At 46.0% G+C, this 12961-nt stretch overlaps 1 protein-coding gene across 1 annotated transcript; it reads right to left on the bottom strand.

Annotated features, from left to right (window-relative positions):
- Nucleotides 1-450: 450 nt before the first annotated feature.
- On the bottom strand, nt 451-12300 carry SST (somatostatin). The gene is made up of 2 exons (XM_058187903.1): nt 12160-12300; nt 451-663 (listed from the first exon to the last, which is right to left on the bottom strand). Exons 1-2 carry the CDS (start codon nt 12298-12300, stop codon nt 451-453), a joined length of 354 nt encoding a protein of 117 aa, XP_058043886.1.
- Between the last annotated feature and the right edge of the window lie 661 nt (nt 12301-12961).

Here is a 12961-nt window from a genome sequence, read left to right as displayed (position 1 = left end):
GCACACGGTGTGGCTCCTCCTTTGCGTTGACCACTCTGCGCCTTGCCTGCTTAATTGATTGATTGATGAGCTTTAACCCATCGGTGATAAGAGAAAAGCTGCAAGGAGAACACTTTGCAACACAAGCTTTATTGCCAGACTTTTAAGAATTTCAGCCAGCAAAAATTTAGGCAGCAGCTGATGGGCCGATCGAAGAAACAGAGATCACAAACTCCAGGAGGGTTGTGTACAATTTGAAACAGAAAGCTTTATTAAAACAGCTTGAAAACCAAATGGTACTCTTTTTTTCTTCTTTTTTTCCCCTTATTACCTTAACAATATTTTATTATTATTATTGTTGTTGTTATTATTATATTACAGTCTTCAGCTCCTGGCGTGAAGAGACTGAGAAATGAGAGAGAGAGAGAGAGAGAGAGAAAGAGATGGAGGGGATAGAGGAGATTTCGAAAGCTAACAAGAAGTGAAGGTTTTCCAGAAGAAATTTTTGCATCCGGCTTTGCGCTCCCGAGGGGTCAGACCCGGGTTCAAGTTGGCCGATCTCTCGAGTTCCAGTCTGACCTCATCTTGTTCGGCCCCGCGGGACAGGTCGTCGGAACCCAGGGCCTCGTTGTCCAGCTGGTTGGGTTCGGAGAGCAACTCTGCCAGGAAATACTTCGCCAGCTCCTTGGAAGGCAAGAAGAATAGGAAAACCGTTAAAGGACTGGAAAGGAAAATAACAGAATAACAGAGCTGAAAGGGACCTTGGAGGTCTTCTAGACCAGCCCCCCTGCTCAAGCAGGAACCCCTGTACCATTTCAGACAAATGGCTGCCCGATCTCTTCTTAAAACCTTCCAGTGTTGGAGCGCCCACAACTTCTGGTGGCAAGTCGTTCCACTGGTTAATTGTTCTAACTGCCAGGAAATTTCTCCTTTAGTTCTAGGTTGGTTCTGTCCTTGATTACAGGTAGTCCTTGACTTGCGACCACAACGGAGCCCAAAATTTCCGTGAAACTTTTGTCGAGTGAATTTTGCCCCGTTTTACAACTATTCCCGCCGCAATTGTTAAGTGAATCACTGCAGTTGTTAAGTTAGACACACGATTGTTAAACGAATCTGGCTTCCCTATTGACTTTGCTTGTCAGAAGGTGGCAAAAGGGGATCACGTGACCCCGGGACACTGCAACCGTCATAAGTACATGCCAGTTGCCAAGCGTCTGGATTTTGATTACATGCCGCAATGGTCGTAAGTGTGAAAATTGGCCACAAGTCTCTTTTTTCACTAAATAGACTGTTGTAAGACAAGGAACACTTGTAGTTTCCATGCGTTGTTTCTTGTCTTGCTTTCAGTTCCTTTGGAGAATAGCGTGACCCCCACTTTCTTGTCATCCTTACTCCTTCTTTTCCTAAAACTAGCCATGTCTTCTCTCCATCCATGGTTCTCTCAGATGTCTTCTTTCTTTCTTTCTTTCTTTCTTTCTTTCTTTCTTTCTTTCCTTTCCTTTCTTTTCTTTTCTTTTTTTTTCTTTCTCTTTCTTTCTTTCTCTGTCTTTCTTTCTTTTTCTTTCTTTTTCTTTCTTTCGTTCCTCCCTCCCTCCCTCCCTCCCTCCTTCCTTCCTTTTGCTTTGGAGAATAGCTTGACCCCCTTCCTCCTCTCTGTGGCAGCCCCTCAAATATTGGAAGATGCTCTCCTGTCTCCCCTGGTCCTTCTCTTCTCTAGACCAGCCAGGCCCAGTTCCTGCAACCGTTCATCATCATCATGTTTTCTTTCTTTCTTTCTTTCTTTCTTTCTTTCTTTCTTTCTTTCTTTCTTTCTTTCTTTCTTTCTTTCTTTCTTTCTTTCCTTCCTTCCTTCCTTCCTTCCTTCCTTCCTTTCTTTCTTCCTTTCTTTTTCTTCCTTTCCTTCTCCCTCCTTCCCTCCCTCTTTCTCTCTCTTTCTTTTTTGCTTCCTTTCCTTCTCCGTCCTTCCTTCCCTCCCTTTCTTTCCTGCTTTCTTTCTTCCTTCCTTTCCTTCTCCCTTTCTTTCTTTCTTCTTTCTTCTTTTTAGCCTCCAGTCCTCTAATCCTCTTGGTTGCTCTTCTCTGCACTCTTTCTAGAGTCTCAGCATCTTTTTTACATCGTGGCGACCAAAACTGAATGCAATATTCCAAGTGTGGCCTTACCAAGGCATTATAAAGTGGTATTAACCCGTCACGTGATTTCCTTTCCTTTCCTTTCCTTTCCTTCCCTTCCCTTTCCCTCTTTCCTTCCTTCCTTCCTTCCTTCCTTCCTTCCTTCCTTCCATTTTGCAGAAAGTTTGACTCCCTCTTCTTTGTGGCAACCCCTGAGATATTGGAACACTGCTATCATGTCTCCCCTAGTCCTTCTTTTCATTAAACTAGACCTACCCAATTCCTGCAACCGTTCTTCATATGTTTTAGCCTCCAGTCCCCTAATCATCTTTGTTGCTCTTCTCAACATCTTTTCTATATCGTGGCAATTAAAACTGGATGCAGTATTCCAAGTATGGCCCTATTATGGGATGCTCACGCTTCCCATAATCTTGATTCTATCTTTCTGCATACCCAGAAATCCAATTAATTGCAATTTATATGCCGTTTTCTAAGCAGCCGGGGGGGGGGGGGGGGGATCCCCTTGCCTTGGTTCTGGGTCTTGTTTAATTTCTCAGGGATTTCTCTGCCCCCCCCCCCACAATCCCCAACCTCCCCCCAACAGGTCTGACTCTGCTAAGCTTCTCGTCCCCCAAAAAAGTAATCCTCAATTTGCAAGCATCCATTTAATGACCCTTCAAAGTTCAAACAACACCGGAAAAACTGACTCACAACCCATCGTCACATTTTACAACCGTTGTAGCGTTTCCACAGTCACATGTGATCAAGATTCGAACCCTTGACAGCCGGTTTGTGTTTTATGACGGTTCCAGAATTCCCAGAGGTCCCTGATCAGCATTGGTGACCTCCCCAGCAGGGCCTCCGAGGAGGAAAATCCACAGAGAAGCTGGGTTTGCTTAACAACGATGTGACTTACTTAGCGACTGCAGTGCTTCACTGAACAGCCGTGGGGGAAAAGGTGATAGAATTTGGGGGGGGGTTGCTGGCTCACTTAAAGAATCGGCTTGCTTAGCGATGGAAACTCTGATCCCAATTGCCGTCGTAAGATGAGGATTTTACTTGGGGACGGCTAGGAGGGCTGGGTGGGAAATCCATGCCTATAATTTTAGTGGCTGGGCTTAGCGCAACATGCAAAAAATCCAGCTTTGCTTAGCCACGGTGTAACACAATTGTTGTGCTTTCATTCGATGGATTTTTTGCTCAGCCAAGGATTTAACACAATTGCCTGGTTTCATTCTCTGCATTTCACCCCGAATCATGGCATTAGATGAGATGAGATGAGATGAGTTGGAAGGGACCTTGAAGGTCATCTAGTCCAGGGGTCTCCAACCTTGGCAACTTTAAGCCTGGAGGACTTCAACTCCCAGCTTGGCTGGCTGGGGAATTCTGAGAGTTGAAGTCCTCCCAGCTTAAAAGTTGCCAAGGTTGGAGACCCCAAATCTAATCCAACTCCCACACCCCAAGCGGGAAACCCTACACCATTTCTGACGAACGGCAGTCTTGCAAAAGGAAAAGACAATGTTTGTGTAACATGCTAATCTATTCAGAAAGGAGCAATTTGATTGAATGGCTCCATTTACAGAAAATATTCAATTTCAGCTCGTATCGTCTATATCGCCGATCGAAGGAACTGAATTCACCCTCTCTCTAAATTACAGGAAAGGCAGTAAAATTTGAACGGGTAGTCCTGAACTGACGACCACAACCGACCCCCAAATTTCTGTCACTAAGTGAGATGGCAAAGTGCGCCACGGCCCCTGTTTTACGACCTGCCTTTGCCAAGCGAATCGCTGCCGTCGGTTGAGAGTTAAGTCACAATGGCATTAAGTGAAGCTGGTGTTTCCCCATGGACTTGGCCGGCCAGAAGGTCGCAAAAGGGGATCACGAGGACCATTGCAGCCGTCGTAAATATGAGAAAGTTGCCCAGCACCTGAAATTTCAATCAGAGGATCCTGGGAATTCTGCGATGGTCATATGTGTGTGAAAAACGGTCATAAGTCCCTTTTGCCAGTGCCCGTTGTAACTTCCAACGGTCACTAAGCGAACTGTTGTTTGGTGAGAGACGAGCTATACAAAGTAAGATGCAACAGGGGTCTTTCTTGGGATGTTTACTGGAGGGGAGGGGTCTAAAAACTCAAAGCATCTGAAGCCCCTCCCATTTTTAAACATGGGTCATGGGTCCAATTGCACATACTATGAGAAGCCAGCCTCCTGAGCATGTCAGCTTAGCCACAGACCTCAGTCCATTGATAAAACAGGCGGCTGCAAATGGATTTTTATCAGAAAAAGAATTCTTCCATCGGGATATTTTAATTATTTTATTATTTTTATTTTATTTTTATTTTTCAAATTTATATACCGCCCTATCTCCCTAAGGACTCAGGGCGGTTCACAGGCAGTTAAAATACATATAAATACAGATTAAAAAACAATTAAAATTGCATTGGATAAAATTGGATATAAATTGCATTTATATCCAGCCCTTCTCCGAAGACTCAGGGCGGCTTACACTATATATAGGTAGTCCTCGACTTACGATCAGAATTGAACCCGGAATTTCCTTTGCTAACTGAGACAGTGGCTAAGTGAGCTTTGTCTCCTTTTTATTACGATTATTATGATTATTATTTAATTTTTTTAATCCTTTTTTTTTTTATTTTATTTTTCCTCTCCTTTCCCCCTCTTCTACCTCTCTCTTCCTACCTACTTCCTTCCTTCGCTCTCTCTACTCCTCTCTCCCTTTCCATTCCCTTCTGAAATGGCAGCTGAGCAGCCCCAATTTCATTTCAAATTATTTTTATTTAATTACATATCTTCAATCATTCCTGTACATTATTTTTTTATTATTATTTTTTATTTACATTTATATCCCGCCCTTCTCCGAAGACTCAGGGCGGCTTACAGTGTGTAAGGCAATAGTCTCATTCTATTTGTATATTTACAAAGTCAACTTATTGCCCCCCCCCAACAATCTGGGTCCTCATTTTACCTACCTTATAAAGGATGGAAGGCTGAGTCAACCTTGGGCCTGGTGGGACTAGAACCTGCAGTAATTGCAGGCTGCAGTGTTTTAATAACAGGCTATCTTACAGCCTGAGCCACCACGGCCCTTAATAATTCTTCATCTTCCACCCCCCCCCCAAGACTTCCCAGAACAAAGTACAGGGTATAAAATTAACAAATCATAAATTAAAATACAACATAAGTCACAATCCATAGTCACTCCTCGCCCTTTGTACCCTCAACTCCTCTCCCGATTAAACATATAAACCAGTATAATACCTTTGTCTCCTTTTATGACCTTCCTTGCCCCCGTTAAGTGGATCACTGCAGAGGTTAACTTAGTCACACGGTCGTTAAGCGAATCCAGCTATCCCCATGACTTGGCTTGCCAGAAGGTCACAAAAAGGGAATTGCGTGACACACACACACACACACACACACCCCGGGAGGCTGCAGCCGTCTAAAATTTCGATCATCGATGACCGTGGGGGATGTGTGTGCTACGATGGTCGTAAGTGTGAAAAACGGTCGTAAGTGCCGTTGTAGCTTCAAATGGTCACGAAACGAACGGTCGTAAGTCGGGGGACTAATTTTACATTGCAAAAATAATTAAAAAGACAGATTAAGCCTTGGATTCCAGGGTCAGATCCATCACTTCCACAATGGTTCTGTAGACGAGTCCAGAGGTGACTGCAGGGAGGTCAAAAAAGGCGAGAGGGCAGCTGCAACCATAGATTTTTTTTTAAAAAAAACTTTGCCCATTTGAATTGGAATGTAATTTTTTTACAAACTGGGAGGAATAATGCCATCCTAACTGCCATCGTAACTTTTTTAACCATACCCTGAAGATGGAGGGATCCCTTGGACAGACAGAAAGACAGACAGACAGACAAGATAAGGGGTGGGGGGTGGGGAAGAGACATGATTTAAGGGCCTGAACACAGATGGACTTCCAAGGCTGACCTTGAGCCGGTCAGGATCGAACTCCCGGCTGTGGGCAGAATTAGCCTGAAATAAGGCATTCTAACCACTCCGCCACCAAACGAGGGAGGGAGGGAGGGAGGGAGGGAAGGAAGGAAGGAAGGAAGGAAGGAAGGAAGGAAGGAAGGAAGGAAGGAAGGAAGGAGAGGGGAATGAGAGGGAGGGAAGAATGGAGGGAAAGGAGGGAGGAGTTGGGAATGAGAGGAAGGAAGGAGGGGGAAATGAGGGAAGGAAGGAAGGAAGGAAGGAAGGAAGGAAGGAAGGAAGGAAGGAAGGAAGGAAGGAGAAAAAGAGGGAGAGAAGAAGGAGGGAAGGAGATGGGAATGAGAAGAAGGAAGGAAGGAAGGAAGGAAGGAAGGAAGGAAGGAAGGAAGGAAGGAAGGAAGGAAGGAAGATGACAATGAGAAGAAGGAAGGAGGAGGAGGAGTTGGGAAAGAGAGGAAAGAAGGCGAGGGAAATGAGGGAAGGAGTGAAGGAAGGAGATGGGAATGAGAAAAGAGGGAGAGAAGAAGGAAAGAAGGAGATGGGAATGAGAAGAAGGAGGAGGAGGAGGAAGGAAGGAAGGAAGGAAGGAAGGAAGGAAGGAAGGAAGGAAGGAAGGAAGGAAGGAGAGGGAATGAGAGGAGGGAAGAATGGAGGAAAGGAGGGAGGAGTTGGGAATGAGAGGAAGGAAGGAGGGGAAATGAGGGAAGGAAGGAAGGAAGGAAGGAAGGAAGGAAGGAAGGAAGGAAGGAAGGAAGGAAGGAAGGAAGGAAGGAGAGGGAATGAGAGGAAGGAAGGAGGGAAGGAGATGGGAATGAGAAGAAGGAAGGAAGGAAGGAAGGAAGGAAGGAAGGAAGGAAGGAAGGAAGGAAGGAAGGAAGGAAGGAAGATGACAATGAGAAGAAGGAAGGGAGGGAGGGAGGAGTTGGGAAAGAGAGGAAAGAAGGCGAGGGAAATGAGGGAAGGAGTGAAGGAAGGAGATGGGAATGAGAAAAAGAGGGAGAGAAGAAGGAAAGAAGGAGATGGGAATGAGAAGAAGGAGGGAGGGAGGGAGGGAAGGAAGGAAGGAAGGAAGGAAGGAAGGAAGGAAGGAAGGAAGGAAGGAAGGAAGGAAGGAAGATGGGAATGAGAAGGAAGGAAGTGAGGGAGGGTGGGAGGAGTTGGGAAAGAGAGGAAGGAAGGAGAGGGGAATGAGAAGAAGGAAGGAAGGAAGGAAGGAAGGAAGGAAGGAAGGAAGGAAGGAAAGAAGGAAGGAAGGAAGGAAATAGCAATAGCATTTAGTCTTGTATACCCTCTTCACAGTTCTTTCCAGCCCTCTCTGAGCATTTTACAGAGTCAGCCTCTTGCCCCCAACAACCTGGGTCCTCGTTTTACCGACCTCAGAAGGATGGTCGGTAACGGCTGAGTTAACCTTGAGCTGATCAGAATCGAACTTCCTGGCTGCGGGCAGAATTAGCCTGCAATTCTGCATTCTAACCACTGCGCCACCACAGCTCTGGCGACCGTCCCAGACCCAAAGGGCAAATTGAGGTTCTCGTTATGATGTCATTGAGGTACACCCCCCCCCATTCTCACATTTACAATTTGGAGCCTTTTTGAGTGCGGTTTTAACACAACGCACATCGAACTGACCTGTTTAGCTCTTAAACCCTGAACTATAACCTACCCAGAGATTGTGTTTGTACGACATCTTGAGAAAGGAACAAGAAATTAGTCAAGGTTAACACCTTAACCTCAAGCTTAATACGTCGCGCAATTGCAACTAAACTTGGTTAGATGTGAATGAATATAGCTAACTCGGTTATCGCTGGTTGCGTTCACACAATTCCCTTATCCTGTTAGTAAAGTCACTTGTTTTTCCAGGTTCACACAATACAGCGATCTGGAAAACTAGAAAGAAGCTGAGGTGAATAATTCTGCATTATTTAGTACACTACAAGAATAAGAATATTTATTATCATCATCTTTTAATCACCCCAATCCATTGCGGGATGGAGTCTGAATGGAGCCAGCAGAGTGGTTAATGGCCAGATGCCTTTCCTGTCACCAATGCGGAGTTTTGTACAGAAGAATAAGAATATTAATGGAAGATTAGAATTGAACAACCCTGGCGTATTTTTTTTTTTAAAAATATAGCCACTGGGTCTTTTAATAACTCAAATTAAGGAGCAGGAGCCTACCATCACGGTCATAAGTCAGGAGGGCCATAAAATACAGGGACAGTTGTAAAATGACACTTTTGCAGCAGTCATTAAACAAATCAATGGTTTGCTATGGGCCCGGTTTTGTCGAAACTTGGAAATTGCAGTTTTTGGGCAAAACCATTGCAAAATATGATTACGTGACCACAGCGTGCTGCAAATGGTGTTTGGTCACATGACTTTGGGTGGGAGGGGGGGGCCTAACTATCAGAACTTCAAATCTGGGTCACAAATAACCCCAGGGTCGGTCCGTCATAACTTCCAAATGTCACTAAGCAATCGGTCAGAAATGGAGGATTGGCTGAACAGGTAGTGCTCGAGTTAGCACCACAATTGAACCCAAAATGTACGTCACTAAGGAGAATATTTGTTCAGCGAGTCTGTCGCATTTGGGAACTTTTCTTGCCACGATCGTTAAGTGAATCGTATGGTCTTTTTTTTAAAAAAAAAATCCATTGTAAAATACAGCTTGGCTTACTTACACAAGTGTTCTGCTATTTTATTTCCCTCTCTGTCTGATTTGATGAGCATATCCACCCCTTCTTTCCACCACCTGGCCATCCTCCAGATCAGGGGTCTCCAACCTTGGTCCCTTTAAGACTTGTGGACTTCAACTCCCAGAGTCCCTCAGCCAGCTTTGCTTAAAGGGACCAAGGTTGGAGACCCCTGCTGTAGATGTGTGGGCCTCCCCACTTAGACCTCCCCACTGATGGAGTTAAACACGCTGGGGTTCTATCACATCTGGAGACGGTTCAGAATGGAGAAAACAAATATGGATGAATTCCTAGAAAAGCCACATGCCTTCAGCATTAATTGCTGGAAAGCAGCCAAAAAGAAGAATTCTTCCATGTGATATAGCTGTGTTTTTTGCAATCTTGGCAACCTTACCCGTTGGGTGGATTTCAACTTCCAGAATTCTGGGAGTTGAAGTCCACCCATCTTAAAGTTGCTAAGTTGGAAAAAAAAAAACCTCACAAAATTGTGTTCTTCTTTCTACAGAAGGGACGCCATTCGCGTTCTTCTTTGGAGTTCCTGCTCATTCGTCTCGTTCATCTATCCTTTTAGAAAGCCAGATGCGCTGGCTTTCTACAACTGCCTTAATCACAGCTGCATTCAAATGAACATCCGAACGCATTGCCTGTGTTCATTTCTGCAGTACGCCATACGAATGTCGCTGCGTAGTTATTTTGCAGTTTTATATCCTGTGAGCCAGTTTTTCGTATCTCAGCAGGTGCTAAAACACCTGCATTTTTTCAATGCAACAATTAATATTCTATAGACTTGTGTTCCTCTCTGTTGCATCATCTCTTTGCTACAAATACATCCCCAAAGGATGTGGAATTATTTTATCGTTCGGATGCAGGATGGCCCCAAGTTTTAATATTACGATCGGCAGAAATAGCGTGTTGCATTTCTGCCATTCTAGACTTCTATTCTTCTGCCTCTTTTCAAAGCTCGATCCATAAAAAAATTAAATTATCATATTGCCACCTTCTTGTTGTATCACCTTACCTTCTCAATAATCTTTTTCAGATGGCGTCAATGCATGTTCCAAAAGTGGTGGCGTTATAGATTTTATTGCAAGCATTTATTGCACGCCATGCATTGGAGTGATGACATTTCTCAAATGCATTTTTGAGGAGGAGGTTTCTTTAGATTAATCCCTGTTGTGCCATTTACCCTTTTCACTATGGACATAGGCTGGATTAAGCCTTTTTTTTCTTGGCTCTCCAGTACAAACCATGATATCTTTCCTAAGTTTTAAACCACTATTATCACATCAGCTTATCTCGTGGGTTTATGAATGCTTGCTCACTGAGGTCTATGGAGATTCTCAGTCATCCAGGTCATGGTTGTCGCAAAGATGCTTTTTCGAGAGGAAACTGGACTTCTTCAAAGCTGAAGAAGCTTCCCAGCTGGATGAGAGAAGTGAAACGTCTTCAAAGAAAAACCAGAAAGTCAAGTTGCCTCTTGAAAAAGCACCTTTGGGGACATCTCTCATTGAAGGTGTTCTAGATTTTTGGTTCTAGGTTTTTGTCTGGTATAAGGGCTCCTTGCCTTGGAGAAGGGCGTTGGAGGTCCCTTTCCAGCCCTAAGATTCTTCTGCAGAATTGTCCTTTTGTCTTATTTTTGGCATTCTCCAACTGAGGCAGGTGACTTGATGTCACCCCAAAACCCGGCCACCTCTCTCAACGGCTGACTTTAATGTTGCGAAGATTGAAAGCGTTAGTGTGTGTTGGTGTATTTTTTTTTGTGTGTGTGTGGTGTGTGCGTGCGTGTGTGGTGCATCTATCATGGAAACAGCCCGTGTACTAGTTCGACCCGCTTACATCGGCAAGCCTGGCGATCCGAGTTTAATCACGGTCTGTTGGAGCGAAAGCGAAATCCTTTTCAGGACCCTGGACAGCTCCGCGCTTCCCAGTCGCGCCTCTTTCATTTGCTTTTTCATTTACGACTTCATCACGTCCTATACAATTATTGGGGGGGCCAGGGTTTTTTTTGGGGGGGTGGGGAAATCTGGGGGTGTTGTCTAAGATAAGAACCTCTCTCTCTAGTTCTCTCTCTCTTTCTCTCTCTTTTCTCTCCCTTCTTTCTCCTACTCTCTCTTTCTCTTATTCTCTCTCTTTCTCTTTCTCTCCCTTCGCTCTCATCCTCTCTTTCTTTTATTCTCTTTCTTTTTTCTTTCCCTCTTTCTTTTTTCTCCTTCTCTCTCATTCTGTTTTTCTCTTGTTCTCTCTCTTTTTCTCCCTTCTCTCTTGCTCTCTCTCTCTTGTTCTTTCTCTTATTCTCTCTCTTGTTCTCTCTCTCTCTCTCTTTCTCTCCCTTCTCTCCGGTACTCTTTCTCTTATTCTCTCTCTTTCTTTCCCTTCTCTCTCATTCTCTCTTTCTCTTGTTCTCTCTCTGTCTCTTTCTCTCCCTCTCTCTTTTTCTCCCTTTTCTCTTGTTCTCTCTCTCTCTTTTTCTCCCTTCTCTCTCATTTTCTCTTTCTCTTGTTCTTTCTCCTGCTTTCTTTCTCTCTCTAAGTTGCAATCGCGATTCAAGGGCGAAAGATGGTGACTAGCCTGGTGACTGAGAGTCAGTGAGGATAGGGAAATAGGACAGGTTAATCCGTTTGGTTCAGTGATTAGGACCAGGCTAGAAAGCAGGAGACTGTGAGTTCTAGTCCTGCCTTAGCCATAAAAGCGATCTGAGTGACTTGAGGGCAGACCCTCAGCCTACCCACCTTACAGGGCTGTAGTTGTGGAGAAAATAGGAAGAGGAAGATGTGTCGGATATGTTTCCTGCCTTTTTGTAAAACAAATGAGGGCGGAAATAGAGATTTATCTCCGTCTCTCTCTCTCTCTCTCTCTCTCTCTCTCTCTCTCTCTTTCTCTCTCTCTCCCCATCCATCTACCATCTTTCTATAATATTGGTCCTACCGATCTACATCCTCCCGCCCCCCCCCCGGGAAGCTGGCCAGGTTCTCCCCTGCTGATCCTCAGCCTGATTTCAATCCTAAGGAACTACCCAACACTGAGCTGTTCCTTCATGAGTCCTAGCAGGTCAGTAAAGCCTCCAGGTTAGGCAACAGTTTATCCCTGAGCGTCTTCCAACGGAAGTTCGAGGAAGGGTCTTATCATCGTGCAAGACCGTTGGACTACTCTAGTCTAAGCAGCTACCCAATTCCATCCTACCCAAGAGAGCTAGGAGCTGAGCCTCCATGGGCAGGAAGAGTCTACCGTCGCCTTTAGTGAGTTAACAAAGCGGGGGGGGGATCTCCCTGTCTTCCTGTCGGATCCAGCCTCCCGCAGCTCTTGGGATCGGGCGAGGAAGACGGCGCTCTGCATTCGCTCAGGGGTCCGCTGCCTATCACCCCTTCGTGCCATCCCCACCCTACCCCGCCTCGCACTGCTGGATCCTTTTACCTGCTTCCCCGCGGCTGCGGCCAGGGATTTCTGCAGGAACTGCCGGAGCCTGGGATCGGAGGGTGCGGCCGCCACGGTGCTCCACGCCACGGACACGGACACGAGCAGCGCCAGGGCGCAGTGGAGGCGACAAGGGAACATACCGGCGAAGCTCCGAGGAGGCGCGGTTGGATGCCTTCAGTGCTCCGGTGCAGAACGAGGCCAATCTTGGCTTCTGGGATATCCATCGGCGCCCCCACTTTATAAAGCCCTCTGCTGACGTCAAGGCAGGGGCGCGACCCCCTCCCTCGCCCCCCCTTCCCCGCGCTCCAAAGAGCGCCCGGCGTTTTGATGGCCCATTAAGCGCGCAGATCCATCAAGTTAAGGCGGAGAGCTGGTCTGGGGGAAGGGAAGGGGGGCTAGGGGGGAGGGAGGGGGGGCAGACCCACGGGGATACGGTGTTGTGGCATCACCACGCCCCCTCCCGAATGGGGTCTTTGCTCTTCCTCCACCCACCACCCACGCCCCCCAAAAAAATGCGCTTCCTCCCGTAAATGCCATGGGGAAAGATGATTTCGTGATTCCCCAAAATTGATTTTACTGGGCTATTGCTCGGTTGGACCCCTGGCAAATATAGTTTATGGAGTGGGGTGGGGCGTGGCGGGGGAATTGAAGGAGAAACTTTCTCCAGATCCCGAAGGGAGGGGCAGAGGAACTTCGGGCTATTTCTTAAGGCTTGCGGGGCCGGGTTCAGAGCGGGCTTGATTGCGCCAGATCCTCAGCTAAAGCCACGGGGCAGAGTCGGGAAAATAAGCAAAGGGAA

Source organism: Ahaetulla prasina, chromosome 6 (assembly GCF_028640845.1).
Source record: "Ahaetulla prasina isolate Xishuangbanna chromosome 6, ASM2864084v1, whole genome shotgun sequence".
In the NCBI taxonomy this organism is placed as follows: Eukaryota; Metazoa; Chordata; class Lepidosauria; order Squamata; family Colubridae; genus Ahaetulla; species Ahaetulla prasina.
The sequence above is the reverse complement of the archived record's forward strand: the minus strand, read 5'-3'. Positions and strand labels throughout refer to the sequence as shown.